This window comes from Euprymna scolopes, chromosome 29, assembly GCF_053919585.1.
Source record: "Euprymna scolopes isolate OS-2025 chromosome 29, ASM5391958v1, whole genome shotgun sequence".
Taxonomy (NCBI): domain Eukaryota; kingdom Metazoa; phylum Mollusca; class Cephalopoda; order Sepiida; family Sepiolidae; genus Euprymna; species Euprymna scolopes.
The window spans coordinates 22,136,920-22,151,328 of NC_136510.1; the positions used below are offsets into that span (position 1 = coordinate 22,136,920).

Below are 14,409 nucleotides of genomic sequence, written 5' to 3' on the forward strand. Positions count from 1 at the left end.
GTGTCTCGTTTTACACTGATAAGTGCGTAAACATGGAACATTAAGTTCAATAGATATAAAGAATAATTATGTGGATTTTAAAAAATGTTTATCCTTCACAGGAAATAATAGCAAATATAAAAATGAAAACTTTGAAAATTGCACTTTTTCATACATTGTAATTTTCAAAGTTTTAATTTCATGCAGTTCTATATTTTTATTTTACTTGCTTGCTCAAACCGTAATTTAAATTTTTTGTTAGCATTTAATTTGTCTTATATATATATATATATATATATATATATATATATATATATATATACATGTCATCCACATACAGCACTATTTCGCTGTATCATAGCTCATCACTACTGCTAGACAAGCAACTACCTCAAGCAAAGATCGAAACCCAACCATCCATATAACAGTCGGAACTTCTAACAGTTGCGCTATTCGGTAGCTACTATGCGGGTAGTGAATTAACAATGTTTTGACGATTTCCAAATACCCAATGTTAATTTGTTTACAAAAAGAGCATGACTTCATACACTAAGGGTAATTTGTACATCATTGCCCAATATTCTCAACCTAAGATAGGGAGCATTACAGTATATATATATATATATGTATATATATATATATATATATATATATATATATATATATATATATATATTATAATTATTATTATTGAAATGGATGGCTCTCGTCTAGGAGAAACCCCATGTTTTGACAAGCTTCTGTGTTTGTCCTTTACTCCTGATCTGAAATAGAACACATACATCAAGTCTGTTGCCAAGGTCGCTGGAAAGATGGTGGGATCCTTCTACCGCTCCAGAAGATATCTCACTTACTGATGCAATTCTCTATCTATATAAAAGCCAAGTACGTCCAAGAACTGAATACTGCCGCCATATCTGGGCAGGAGCTGCTAAAAACAGCCTATCCTGCCTTGACAGAGTACAAAATAGACTTCGTGACTTAGTGGGGGATGCCCTTTTCTCTACCCTGCAACCTCTCTCCCACAGAAGAGACGTTGCAAGTCTATCCTTGTTTTATCATTATGTCCATGGCAGGTGCTCGTCTGAACTCCAATCTCTGGTCCCCCTTCGCCAATCTTTCACGAAACACATCCGTCTAGCTTAATCCACTGTGAAAAATTTTCCCCACTCTTTATCTGTGCCTAAATCAAAATGTAGATTCCATGAACAAAGCTTCTTTCTTAGAACTGCACGCCTGTGGACCTCTGTTCCGTGTGCCTGCTTCCCACATGACTACAACCTGGATGTCTTCAAGTCCAACGTAAACAAATTCCTAATGAACCGCCCCCTTAAGTAAACACTTCATCAAATCTCCACACTAACGTACTGTACTTTCAATAACCCTTATAACTGAGTGGCTCCCGGGCCTTGATAAGTGGTGATCACTGTGTAAAAAAATACGACCTTTGACCTTTATGTCATGAGTTATCTATCAGCTTTTTTAGTAGATTACAATAATAAATAGGTACAATATCGTTTTGTGACGTCATAAAAGATTTTTGTTTTCTTACATATCTATCTAAATAGAAAAGTTATCCTTTTATGACGTCATAAAAGATTTTTTCCTTACCATTTAATGTCAATAGAAAAAAAATCATTTTTCTGTGACGTCATAAAAGAATTTTGTCAACTACCATTCTTTATATAAAGGGAAATCTTTTAACAATTGCCACTCATTCTTCATTGTGCACGATAACAAGTCAGCAACGCCAAACAAAGTTTTAGTGACATACTGATAGATATAGATCAATAAGTCTCCCTTTTTGAGAAGCTGAATATCTTTTTGACGACCTTGTGTCACATCCTATCATCATACAGAAAGAGTAAATAAGGATCTACAGGTAAGGATCTTTTTTTCCTGCATTAAAAGTGTATTTTATTTGACACAAACATAATTATCTTGCGTTGCCCAGCCATAAAAACGAAACGGGAGAGTTGCTATAAACACTCTTTCGGACTCTATTTCTATCTATTTTTCCTCTTAAGTTGATAAGCTATTGCGTCTAGGGGACAGGAAGAAATGCTTCTTGAGGGTTTTTGCTGCTATAACACTATATAAGGGATATGGCATATAAAGGTTGTAGCTAGTTGAGTGTTTTTTGTGAAAGTTTGGCAAAAGGGGACCATAGATTGAAGTTCAAACGAGCACTTACCATGAAAATAATAGAAGGGCAGAGACATGCTTGCAACATGTCTTCTGTGTGAAAGAGGCTGCAGGAAAAAGAAAATAGCATCACCTACTAGGTTTCAAAGATAGTTTTGAACTCTATCAAGGCTGGATAGGGTACGCCGAGAAGCTCCTGCTCAGATGTAGTAACAGTGCTCCATTTTGGGGCGTATCTCGCGTAGAGAATTGCATCTATCTTAGTTTGTATTCGTGTATAATCTTGGCCCTTTTTAGTTGCCATATTGTGTGTGTGTGTGTGTGTTTGTGTGTGTGTGTGTGTGTGTGTGTGTGTGTGTGTGTGTGTGTGTGTGTGGTAGCCTTGCTTCTCTCCCCACCTCCTTGTGTACATCTCTAACACTGGCACTCACCAAGGTGTTGAGTACTATTCTATCTTGTTTTTGTTTTTATTAATATTTATTATTATATTTTAATTTCTGTGTCATTACTTTTGTATTTATCTTTCTTTAGTGATTTTTTAGTGTAATTCAAGCATAATTTTAGCTTGTGATGCATAAATTTCTTAACCTTTGAATGGATTAATTCTGTCTGTTTTTATTCAAATGAGAAAAATTGTTTTGAGATGCGATTTTTTAGATGTGTTAGTGGTCATGGAATGAATTAAATTCGTATTTCAAGGTATTGTTGTAATGCAGTTTTATGAGTTTTTTCTATTGTAACCAAATCTGTATGGCAAACTGATTTATCTCCCTTGTTTTCTGTTAACTATCAGTATTTCAAATTAGAAAATGGTGGATGTGGAATAACAAAGTTTTTTGGGTGAATTTTTACTAATTTCGACATGACACGTAATTACATTATAGTGATTTTATTTAAAATGCATTTTAATATATAATTGTCTTGCACGAGCATTCAATTATCGGATAAAATATTGTATGTGTAAATATGATTAATAATGGTTTGGAACAAAAAAAGGCACTTAATAATTTCTTTTAAATATTTGATAATAAAAAAAGTGTAATAAATTAAAATAAAGTTAAAAATTTATTGAAATAAATTATTCACTAAAATTCTTTTGCATATTTCTCGTATTTACGTGACTTACAGATATTATTTGGTTTTATTTTTAGATTTTACTATTGCTTGTTTATTGAAATAAAAATATTTTATATTTTTAAATTAAAAAATGTAAAAAGTAAAAAATAGTAAACGATTAGTACAAAAACCTAAAGATGTTGACATGAAGATCCTATCGAAAGTTGATATTTTTATACATTATTTGTTTATTTCTACATAAAACTCACCAAAGTTATGCTTCACAATCGTCTGATATGCATGAAGTTCTCCTCATTGGTTGCAGTGATTTGTTAACCTGCACGATTGCACGTTTTTACCAAATGCTGCATGCTAATTGGATACGGTGTAGTTTAGAACATAGTTTTATACATTATTTGTTTGCTTCACAATCATCTTATTTTATTTTGTTTAAACTAAAATTTATAGATCATTCGCACAAGTGTAAGTTTATGTCTGAGAAAATATCCGCACATTTAACACATGTTTTTATTGTAATCAGGATAAATAGCAACTCTGTAGTTAAATATTTAGAGATTCATACAGAATCGGAATCGGTAATTGTATCGGAATCGTAACGGTATCAGAAAAAGATATTGGAATGTCCCATCACTACCTTTCAGTAAGATTAAGTGATGCACACTGTATTTTTTGTGGCCTTTGATCCTATTTTTATTATTGTTGCCAATTTCCCTCACCACTACAACCGAAAACACTGCCCCCCCTCTCCAATTAAAAACACTGCTCTAAATATTGTTGATGAAGATAAATATGAAGGACAGAATTCTATGATATCAGCATTCTGAAGAAATGGTTTCTGTTGTCTGACTGTAACATTGGTACCTGTTTTTCTTTTGTGTTCAGGCCGAAAATAAAGTTCTTGTGTTCAGGTCGAAAATAAAGTTCTTGTGTTCAGGTCGAAAATAAAGTTCTTGTGTTCAGGTCGAAAATAAAGTTCTTGTGTTCAGGTCGAAAATAAAGTTCTTGTGTTCAGGTCGAAAATAAAGTTCTTGTGTTCAGGCCGAAAATAAAGTTTTTGTGTTCAGGTCGAAAATAAAGTTCTTGTGTTCAGGTCGAAAATAAAGTTCTTGTGTTCAGGTCGAAAATAAAGTTCTTGTGTTCAGGTCGAAAATAAAGTTCTTGTGTTCAGGTCGAAAATAAAGTTCTTGTGTTCAGGTCGAAAATAAAGTTCTTGTGTTCAGGTCGAAAATAAAGTTCTTGTGTTCAGGTCGAAAATAAAGTTCTTGTGTTCAGGTCGAAAATAAAGTTCTTGTGTTCAGGTCGAAAATAAAGTTCTTGTGTTCAGGTCGAAAATAAAGTTCTTGTGTTCAGGTCGAAAATAAAGTTCTTGTGTTCAGGTCGAAAATAAAGTTCTTGTGTTCAGGTCGAAAATAAAGTTCTTGTGTTCAGGTCGAAAATAAAGTTCTTGTGTTCAGGTCGAAAATAAAGTTCTTGTGTTCAGGTCGAAAATAAAGTTCTTGTGTTCAGGTCGAAAATAAAGTTCTTGTGTTCAGGTCGAAAATAAAGTTCTTGTGTTCAGGTCGAAAATAAAGTTCACATACCTTAAAAAATAGATGACTGAATATATTAAGAAGTTTGTTTTAATAATTTTTTAAATAGAAAAAGTGTGTTTTTAATATCAATTTTAGAGCGATAAAGAATCAACGTTGTATATATAGATTTTGCTTTTCTTTATTAATAATGTCGTTTCTTTCTCCTTATTTTTCAGTTTTTAGGGATCAAGAGCCAACATGCCTCATTCTTATTGGTTAAGACCTCGAACACAAAGGATTGTTTATTCAGGTAAATCTTTGCAAAGAGTTGATTCCTGTTAACAAGTAACAAATAAAAAACATTATATGAAAACAATAGTTTTTTTAAATAAATATAAATTGCATAAACACTACTACTACTACTACTACTACTACTGCTGCTTTAATATAATAAATGTCACTATTACAACTATTACTATTACTACTGCTTCTGCTATTACAACTACTAATTATAATAATAAAAATATTTTTCAATTATTTGTGTTGATTAAATGAAAATAAAATTAGAGGAAAAAAATTGTAGTTTATTAGAGGATAAGCGTTAAAGCAAAATCAAAATAAAATGGCGAGTGAATTTAATTCAATTCACCATAATGGTGACACATTTCAAGCATGTTTTTCTCAAGTTACATGTGAAATGCTAAATAGATTTTAACTCAAAATACAATTTTTAATGCTTACCCAAAAGTGATATTATTAATTTGAAAACTTAAATTCTTTAATTAGTTTGGTTTATAAGATAATCAACTTCTAAAAAAATTAGCTTGTTTTCTATGTTTGCGTAGAATTTCACAACATTATTCAAGAATTTATTTCTAACAAAAGCGATATTAGATTGTATTAGATTGACTTGTCTTCCAATCCTGTAGATTTATTGACTAATTGTGTGAATGAAAAGAAACAAGCCATGCTACAAAAGCAAATTCTAAAAAAAAAAATCAATTACATTTTTTGTGCAAAAAAAGTGGCTCCAAGTGAGAAATTAACAAAATTGCTAAAATTATCGTCACGAAAGGTGTCTACAAATACATCCACATGCCAAACTCATTCTTCCGACATCAGACTCTATAAACAAAGAATAAAACCAACTGAATAGTGAGTTAGAGCCAAGACAGAAACCAAACACGGCATTATGTTCTTTGAAATCTTTTTAGGACAAAATGGGGAGGGGTTAACATGTACATTCTTACAAAATTAATTTTGAACTGAAATGTTTTTATTTTTAAATTTCTTCAGAAAACAGAAATTATAGAAATGTAAGGAGCATCTCCTCATCCCAAGAAATATTAATGGCTCAGAGGATGGCATCTGCTGCAGCTAAATTAGAATCAGCTGGTGAATATCTAATGGATAGATTTGACATAATTGGTAAGTGGCTGAAAAAGTCAGCAATTTATATTGCATTTCTATTTAGACATTAACAAAATACTCGAGATTTAGGGTCATGGAATAAAAACTGTTGGCAATTAAAAATACGAAACATCCTTATATGTATCCAAAAAATATTTAAACAAAATTTAAACTTTTTTTCTCATGTAGTTGTTTTATAAAATGACAAAAAAAAAAAAATTAATATTTAATTTGATTTATTAAAACAGCACATAAGTTTCGATAAAATTGATTTTTAGCTGAAATGTTTATATTTTAAAATTTCTTCAGAAAACAGACGTTACAGAAATGTGAAGTCAACCCCCATATCCAATGAAGGCTTTAAGGCAGGTGCAAAACGTTTCTGTGCAGACATAACTTTAATGTAAGTATAAACACTAAACAGGTTTTGTTAAATTAAATGTTTAAAAATCGACGTAAAATTTTTCCCCCTTTCTTTATTTCCTTTCTAAACTCTAAAGATAAATACTTTCTTTGGTTCGAAACAGATAATACACAGTTTGAATTTTTAACATTTTCATGATAACTTATTGTGTGTGTGCTAGAAACAAGTGTACAGTGTGTTAAAACTTGAAACGTTCACAAATTTTTGGTTAAGATTCATCTATATATTAATACGATTGCGTGTGTGTTATTTTCTTTGTCATGCTTACAACTTTTTTCTTGGGAATAACTGTCGTTTAAGCGTTATAACTTTCCACTATTTGTAATAAATAATTTTATGAAGAATTCTTTATGAGTTTTAGTTTTGGTTTCGATTATAGCTGAAAGAACACAACTTACTCTCTCTCTCTCTCTCTCTCTCTCTCTCTCACACACACACACACACACATACATATATACATATATATATATATATATATATATATATATATATATATATATATATATATATATATATATATATATATATACATATATATATATAGTTACCAGGGGTCCCTGCTAGTTTAAATAAATACTTTTGCAGTTTTAACACAAAACTACAATAATACCAGGGCGGCTTCATTTATGCTGAACAACCACAGAATGCCAACATCAATATATTACATATGAAAAAGTCTGCTGTGGAATTTCCTCAGGTCATGCTAATTATTATAAAAGTGACTTTGTCTGTGGAATGATCTTTCACAAACTACTTTGTCAATTTTGGGTCTTCAAAATACCATTGTATTAAAACATATTTTGTAATCGGGTAATGCTAGGCGGAATGCTGGTATATATATATATATATATATATATATATATATATATATGTCTAATCATGTCTCTCATCTTGTTGACAGTGTTACTTCTGGTCGACTTACCCGTCGTCTACCCATATTTATTTTGCTGCTGCTCAGTGGATTGTGGATCATTTGTAAGTATTGCTTTTTCTTGTGACATGTTTTGACATCTATCGAGTCATTATAAAAGTTATACTTGGAGCAAAGATGAACATAGTGAGAATAATCTGACTAACCTAATTGTAAATTAAAAAACAAGAATCACAATTTAGCAAATCTGTTGAAATATTTATCAATTTGGATGATTACTGTATTTTTCGTTTTGTACTTTTGAGTTTGTTGCAGGAATTTTTCATCATAAAAAACTATAATTTTTGACATTATATTGAATTGTGAGATGCACTCTTAGATCTTAGTAGCAAATGAAAATGTTGCATAAGAGGTTATAGGTGAACTACCTCATGTTATAGGTACATTACCTCAAGTTATTAGTTAACTACCTCCAGTTATGGGTGAATTACCTCTAGTTATGAGTGAATAGCCTCCAGTTATAGGTGATTTTTTCAAGTTTTGGGTGAACTGCTACCTTTGGTATAATTTCCTTTTATGAAGAAGAGGATCACGTATATGTTTTTATCCATCTTGTTATTTTTTCTCTCTTTTGCAGCTGGCCTATCGAATATGTCACAATACCCAGGAAAATCTGAGGTAAGAACATCCAATTCTCTTTATCCCCACCCCCCACTGGATTTGCTCTTCCCGTTTTTCTCCATGTTTTATTTCTTAGTAAAAACTCAAATTCACCGACTAATAATTTTAATTTTTTTTCAGTGTTTGAATACAAATTTAGGAAAATCATTAAACAGGTGAGTTTGATTTTTCACATTTTTTTTCTTTTTCTAGTGCATAAATAAATTGAAATTTACTTCCCAGAATAGTTTGAATTATTTAGAGTTATCTCCTTTATTCCTTCAAACTGGTTTCAAGATGGCTGCATGAGATCGATGCTTGTAGTTTAGCCACTAAATTGAATTTTTTATTAAAAAAATAAACTATGTGATCCATCAATATAATTTGTTTCTTGATTTCCCAACTATATTTCCTTTAAAAAAAATGAGGTTATCAATTGTAACATTTTGCAAGAATAAAAATTCCACTTCTTTTACAACGATTAACTTCAACTTGAATAATTTTTCTTTTGCAGCCAAAGTTCAATAAGTTTTGAGAACAAATATGAAATGACAATCAAAAAATCTCTTCAAAATTCTCTTCGTTCTGATTTTCTTGCTGGATTCAATCACATTCGTTCTGATGTCAAAGAAGACATTCATGCAAGTCTGCCAAAGGTAAATTTAATCGGAATTCAATTTACTTTCATTTTTGGTCATTTTTGATGTTGGAATGGTAAGAATGCAAAAAACAGTTGCTATGAATTGATTTAAAAAGTGGAATATTGGGATAGAGGTGGGGGGCAATATGAGGCAGATATTGTGCTTGTCTGGCATTGTTTTATGTCAATTCCTGTGAATTTGAAATTTGTAAAATTAGATTTGCAACCAATCACTCGATTTAAATTCTCTGTAAGATAATTTAGGATGCAAGGATTAAAAAAATTTTAATACATATAATTTGTTCACACACACACACACACACACACACACACACACACATATATATATATATATATATACATATATTGTTTGTTATCCACATATATATAGATAGATATATATATCCACATATATATAGATAGATATATATATATATATATATATATAAAATCCTGTTGTTATCCACATATATATTTGTATTCAATGGACATTATACATTAGTTTTATATTTTGGGTTCACTCAAACACTGGAAACTCAACCTACAGGATTAAAGATACCAAATGTCACTGATAATATGTGACAATAAAAGACACACTATCATTAATACAGAAATAAAAATGTCCAAACTTTGTCCTATTTAATTTCACTTGATAAAAAAATGTTAATTTCTTAATTTTCCAGTTTGTACGATTCTTGATAAAGGAAGCTCTGTTATTAAAAGAAAAGGAAACCAAAGACGTAAGTAATATGACTCCCAGGCAACCCCGGCTAGGGACAATTAGTACATATATGCTCTTTTATATATTTTTAGTATACAATATTTTACAAATAATAAATGACCTGAACAAGAACAAATAATTTCCAGCAATTATATGTAAAACCAAAAATTCAATTAAATAACTTTAAAGAAAGATTGTATTTCTTCATTTCTCCCTTTCCTCACAGTTTTGCTAGACTAGTATATATAACGAATGAACATACACTACACTAACCCCTCCCCTTCGGTAAAACATGAAACTTCATTATGCGTACAACTTTCACAATGTTCATTTTTAATTTTCCAGTTTCTACGATCTTTGATAGACGAAGCTCTGATGAAGTTGAATGCTGATAAAACTGCAATGGCAGATTTTGCTTTGGAATCTGGAGGTGCGTTTTTGATTTTTCCCTGTTTTTATCTCCATAGATAATTATGAACCGGTCATTAAGTTGTGTGATAAAATAATTCAAGTATAGCTAAAGAAAATACCATAAATACAATAATTATAGCCAATAAACTAATTCTTGACTAAACAAATTTAAAATCAATCTGCCCCCTAATAAACCACATATACACAATTATTTTTATAGCACTGTCATTCATCAATATTGACAAATTATATAATAATCCACTTTAAGCTGATATATTATTATGAGTTGCATTCATTTAAAAAAGGTTTTTTTCATGTATTTTTGAAAAATCCTTTTCTTTATTATTTCAGGTGGCAGTATGATCATTAATCGTTGTTCAGAGACTTTTACAAAGTATTCTTCCCTCATCAGTATCTTTGGTATTCCTCTCTATTATGAATATAATTACCCCAACACTGTTATTCAGGTAAAATAATTTTCTTTTATGAAAACTTAATTTTTCTTTAATGCATATAAAAATCGAAGTAGTTGTCTATTTAATCCCATTTCCCATAATTATATATCAGATCTTATGGATAGATTTGTTGTTAGTCAAATTTTATTGATGACGTCGGATTATCGATGTTAGACCTAAATTCAATTCCAACAGAACTGTAATTCAGGTAAAAAAAACTATTTTTATGAAAACTTAATTTTTCTTTATTGTATTATATAAAGATGTGATCTATGACCTTTAAGTACATCTTTAGAAAATTGGGAACATAAAGATTTGCATGTTTGAAAAGATTCACACAAACGATAGAGGTTACATTCATCAAAATATTCGCAATAAGAAAAACAGCTTTTGTGTTTGTGTGTTTATTTTATTTTTTTCTTTATTTCTTGATTTAGTCTGATGTCAATGTCGGTGAATGTTGGCCTTTTGAAGGCAGTACTGGAAAGTTTGTGATTCGGTTATCACATAAAATTAAAATCACTGCCTTCAGCATGGAACATATTCCTAAATCCATCTCTCCCTCTGGACACATCGAGAGTGCACCGAAGGATTTTTCAGTTTATGTAAGTGCATCTGTTTTATTGTTTTTCTAATATTTAATGTTTTCTTATATATACATGGAGTTTCATTTTTAAAATATCGACATAGATAACAAATGTAAACTTTTGAGAATCAATAATACATATCTTGTCTTGCTTGAAATTATCTGCTTTTCTATGCACAAACAAGAAAATAAAATATGAAAATGTTATGCGCTTCTCTGCTTCATAATTAACTTAGAAATGTGTGAAGCTAATAGAATTAATTTTTAAATATTACATTTTTCAATGAACATTATTTGGCTTTTATGAATAATTTTTGATAAAAAGGAACAGATTTTAATTAACTTGCACATTTTTTAATAAAACAAACAAACTATGATATAAAAAATTAAACTCTGCTTCCGACATGAATTTTTTTCAAAGTATAAATTAAAATAACCAATTTGAAACCGGAAACAGACAGCTATATTTTTTGTTGTTTAAAATTTTTGCAGAGGAATTTATTTAATGATTTTTAACTCATAAAAAGTGACTATAAAGGGAGGTAATTCGTTTCTCATTAATTAATGCGATGATAAAATATTACACTATTTATGAAAAAAAAATGTATGAATAAGTTTCTTACAGGCAAGTATTTACTGAATCTCTTTTGATTTTCAAACTTGGTCCATCTTTTTCCACCTCATAGAGCCTGTCCGGTCCAGATGATCATGAAGGTGTCTATTTAGGCAGCTATACATACAAAGATGATGGGAGACCTATTCAGCAGTTTATTACACAGGTAATGTTTCTGTGTTTTCTTTGTTTTTAACCAATTTTCCATAAAGATTTTCTTTTTATTTTAATATTTTTCCCATGTGAAATGCTAAATTACTTTTCATTATTTTATTTCAGGAGAATAATGCAAACCCAACACAATATGTGGAAGTTCGGATTTCCAGCAACCACGGCAATTCAGAATATACTTGTCTTTATCGTTTCCGTGTACATGGAGTTCCTTACACTCCTTAAAAATCTACACTGATTTTTGTACGTCTTTAGTTGTTTTTTTTTAATCGGACCATGTCTGTGTCTGTAAACTATCGTTTATGTAAATTTATGTAAATTTGTTCTGGCCCTTTTGAATTTTGCCACCAATACACTTTTTTTTTGTTCCCAATTATGGGTAGATTGTAAATACTTTTCATTGGTCAAATGGTTTATTTTCTGTAGATTCCAATTCGTTTATTTTCTGTTTCAATTTTGTTGAATCTCCAGAAAAAAAGTTTCTGTTTTGCATCCATTGATCAATTTGTAAATACGTTCTGATTATTTTAGAAATTCTGAAATGTAAATATTTTTCATCTTCATGTATTTTTTCATAAATGATCAAATAAACTGTTCTACTCTTAATAAAAAGTTGTTGTTTTTCTTTTTAGTCTTTTAATATTTTTTTTAATATTTTAAATCTGAAATCATGTTCAAATAAAGTTTTTTATTTTAATAAAAAGTTGTTGTTTTTCTTTTTTGTATTTTTTTAAAATTTTAATTTGAAAACAAAAATATTGAATAATTGAAATTTTTTTTATAAACCTTCATATAAAAAATATTAAAATATAATTTTTGCATCTTCTATTTTTTTGTGCAAATGTTTACAAGATCGACTTGCAAAGTAAAAAATGAAAAACGAAAAATATTAACAAATTTCTTTTGAAACTCGGATATTTTTGTCTTCAATTCATTCCCATCGCAAACTGATTTCTCTTCTGCTTTATTCATTCTTCCGCATCATTTATTCCACCTGATGTAATGGCAAATGTCGCCTCAGTTTCCGGTAAGTCTCGGTTACTCCTCCTACACACATACTTTCTTTAAGCACTAATCACTATAACTTGCAGAACGGTCAAATTTATTGAATAAATAAAATCTCTGAAAAGCTCCAATACTCTTTATGCAATCCATTCGTCATACCATAATCAAACACGATTATTTTGAAAACTATTTATGCTGATCACATTGTTGATATACTTGAGCAACTTCTTGTTACTGCTTCTACATCATTATTATAATCATAAGGTTTTGCCATTTAGGATGCTGCAAGTGTCTTAGTGCCCAAGATATCCTAGTCAGATTCATTGAATAATTAAAATCTTTGAAATAGATGGCAACTTTGGATGATAAACTTTGGATTCAATTCAACAAACAATGGAACCAATGTGTGTCCCAGATTCCAGTGTGAGAAACGTCAGGCAATGCTTCATCCTTGTTCTCTGTGTCATCTGATGCAAATGGTTGACATCAATCAGGTTGCATGCAGTTATATGACTTTTTACCCACACAAGCCAGGTCGTCTTCCTTGGTCTACCAGGGCCCAAAATATCCACACGTATGAAAAAGTTGCTATTAAATGCTGTATATATTGCAAGGTCAATATACACTAAAATACACACTGCATAAGGTTATACGAGGGGTGTGCAATAAGTAATGCCTCTCATCCACTTCCCATAGCAGTAGAGCAACGAAACTTGGCACAGTTATTAGTCTTTCTCTACATAGGAACCACCCAGAGTTATGCTTTTCTCCCATCGTTTTATGCAGCTCTGGAGACCATCCTCCAAACACCACGTTACTTCAGAAATCAAAGCTGCATCATCTGGGAAACGCTTTCCTTTCAAAAACAACTTCATAGCTGGGAATAGGTGAAAGTCAGAGGATGTAATGTCAGGAGAGTAGGGAGGATGGTGAAGGGTTTCATAACAACATGCCCATGCTTTTGATCTGGCGACATGTGAGTTGTGGACCGGAGTGTTGTCCTGCAGGAGGAGTATATCTTTGCTGATCTTGCCCCACCTCTTGATTTTGATAGCTCCCTTAATTTCCTCAAAAGTGAAGCATAATAGGCTCCTGAAATTGTGGTACCCTTTTCCAGGAAATCTGTCATCACTACTCCGTCCTGGTCCCAGAAGACTGTAAGCATGACCTTTCCAGCGGAGGGCTGCACCCTTGCCTTCATTGGAGGTGGTGAGTCCAAGTGCTTCCACTGCATTGACTGGGCTTTGGTCTCTGGATCATAGTGATGGAGCTAGGTTTCATTCTGTCTAATCAGTCATTTGAAAAACTTTGACTCATCTTCTTGCCACATTTCCAAATTCATCCTCGAGCACTGAACGCGTTCTCACTTCTGGAATGGTGTGAGCAACCTGGGAATCCATCTGGCAGACACCTTATGCATATGCAAATGGTCATGAATGATAGTTTCCACAGACCCTGTACTAATCATGACATCTTGGGCTCTTTGGCGAATAGTAATGTGCTGATCTTCCAAAATGGCAGCCTCAACTTGACGGACAGATGCCTCATCAATGGCAGGAGAGGGTCGATCAGGTCTGGGAGTTGTTTCCACAGACTTTCGGCCATGTTTGAATTCACGATGCCAGCGTTTTACAAGGTCATATGATGGGGCATTATCACCATAAGATGGACCACCGAAAAATACATTTGTGAATTACTTAGGACCTCTATACAGTCATAGCTGACGGAAC

The 14,409-nt window shown here is 31.3% G+C and overlaps 1 protein-coding gene across 2 annotated transcripts; it reads left to right on the forward strand.

Annotated features, from left to right (window-relative positions):
- The first annotated feature begins 1,703 nt into the window (after positions 1 to 1,703).
- On the forward strand, positions 1,704 to 12,219 carry LOC145252390 (klaroid protein-like). Of its 2 annotated transcripts, none has more exons than XM_080111786.1 (14): positions 1,704 to 1,861; positions 4,956 to 5,022; positions 6,009 to 6,140; positions 6,432 to 6,525; positions 7,448 to 7,521; positions 8,055 to 8,095; positions 8,219 to 8,253; positions 8,592 to 8,733; positions 9,401 to 9,457; positions 9,784 to 9,868; positions 10,201 to 10,316; positions 10,742 to 10,909; positions 11,577 to 11,669; positions 11,783 to 12,219. In XM_080111786.1, the coding sequence occupies exons 2-14, from the start codon at positions 4,971 to 4,973 to the stop codon at positions 11,897 to 11,899; spliced, it is 1,206 nt and encodes a 401-aa protein (XP_079967912.1). In that variant the 5' UTR covers positions 1,704 to 1,861; positions 4,956 to 4,970; the 3' UTR covers positions 11,900 to 12,219. The 2 variants fall into 2 exon arrangements, with proteins under 2 accessions (XP_079967912.1, XP_079967911.1); XM_080111785.1 differs by having other exon boundaries at positions 4,949 to 5,022; positions 11,783 to 12,217.
- Positions 12,220 to 14,409: the final 2,190 nt, after the last annotated feature.

What these genes read in the sequence shown, in the direction of transcription:
- LOC145252390 (XM_080111786.1), top strand. Translation starts at nt 4,971, where the DNA reads ATGCCTCATTCTTATTGGTTAAGACCTCGAACACAAAGGATTGTTTAT. An exon ending in ACAAAGGATTGTTTATTCAG is followed by an intron (nt 5,023 to 6,008) that starts GTAAATCTTTGC and finishes AAATTTCTTCAG; the next exon opens with AAAACAGAAATTATAGAAAT. An exon ending in TTCATGCAAGTCTGCCAAAG is followed by an intron (nt 8,734 to 9,400) that starts GTAAATTTAATC and finishes TTAATTTTCCAG; the next exon opens with TTTGTACGATTCTTGATAAA.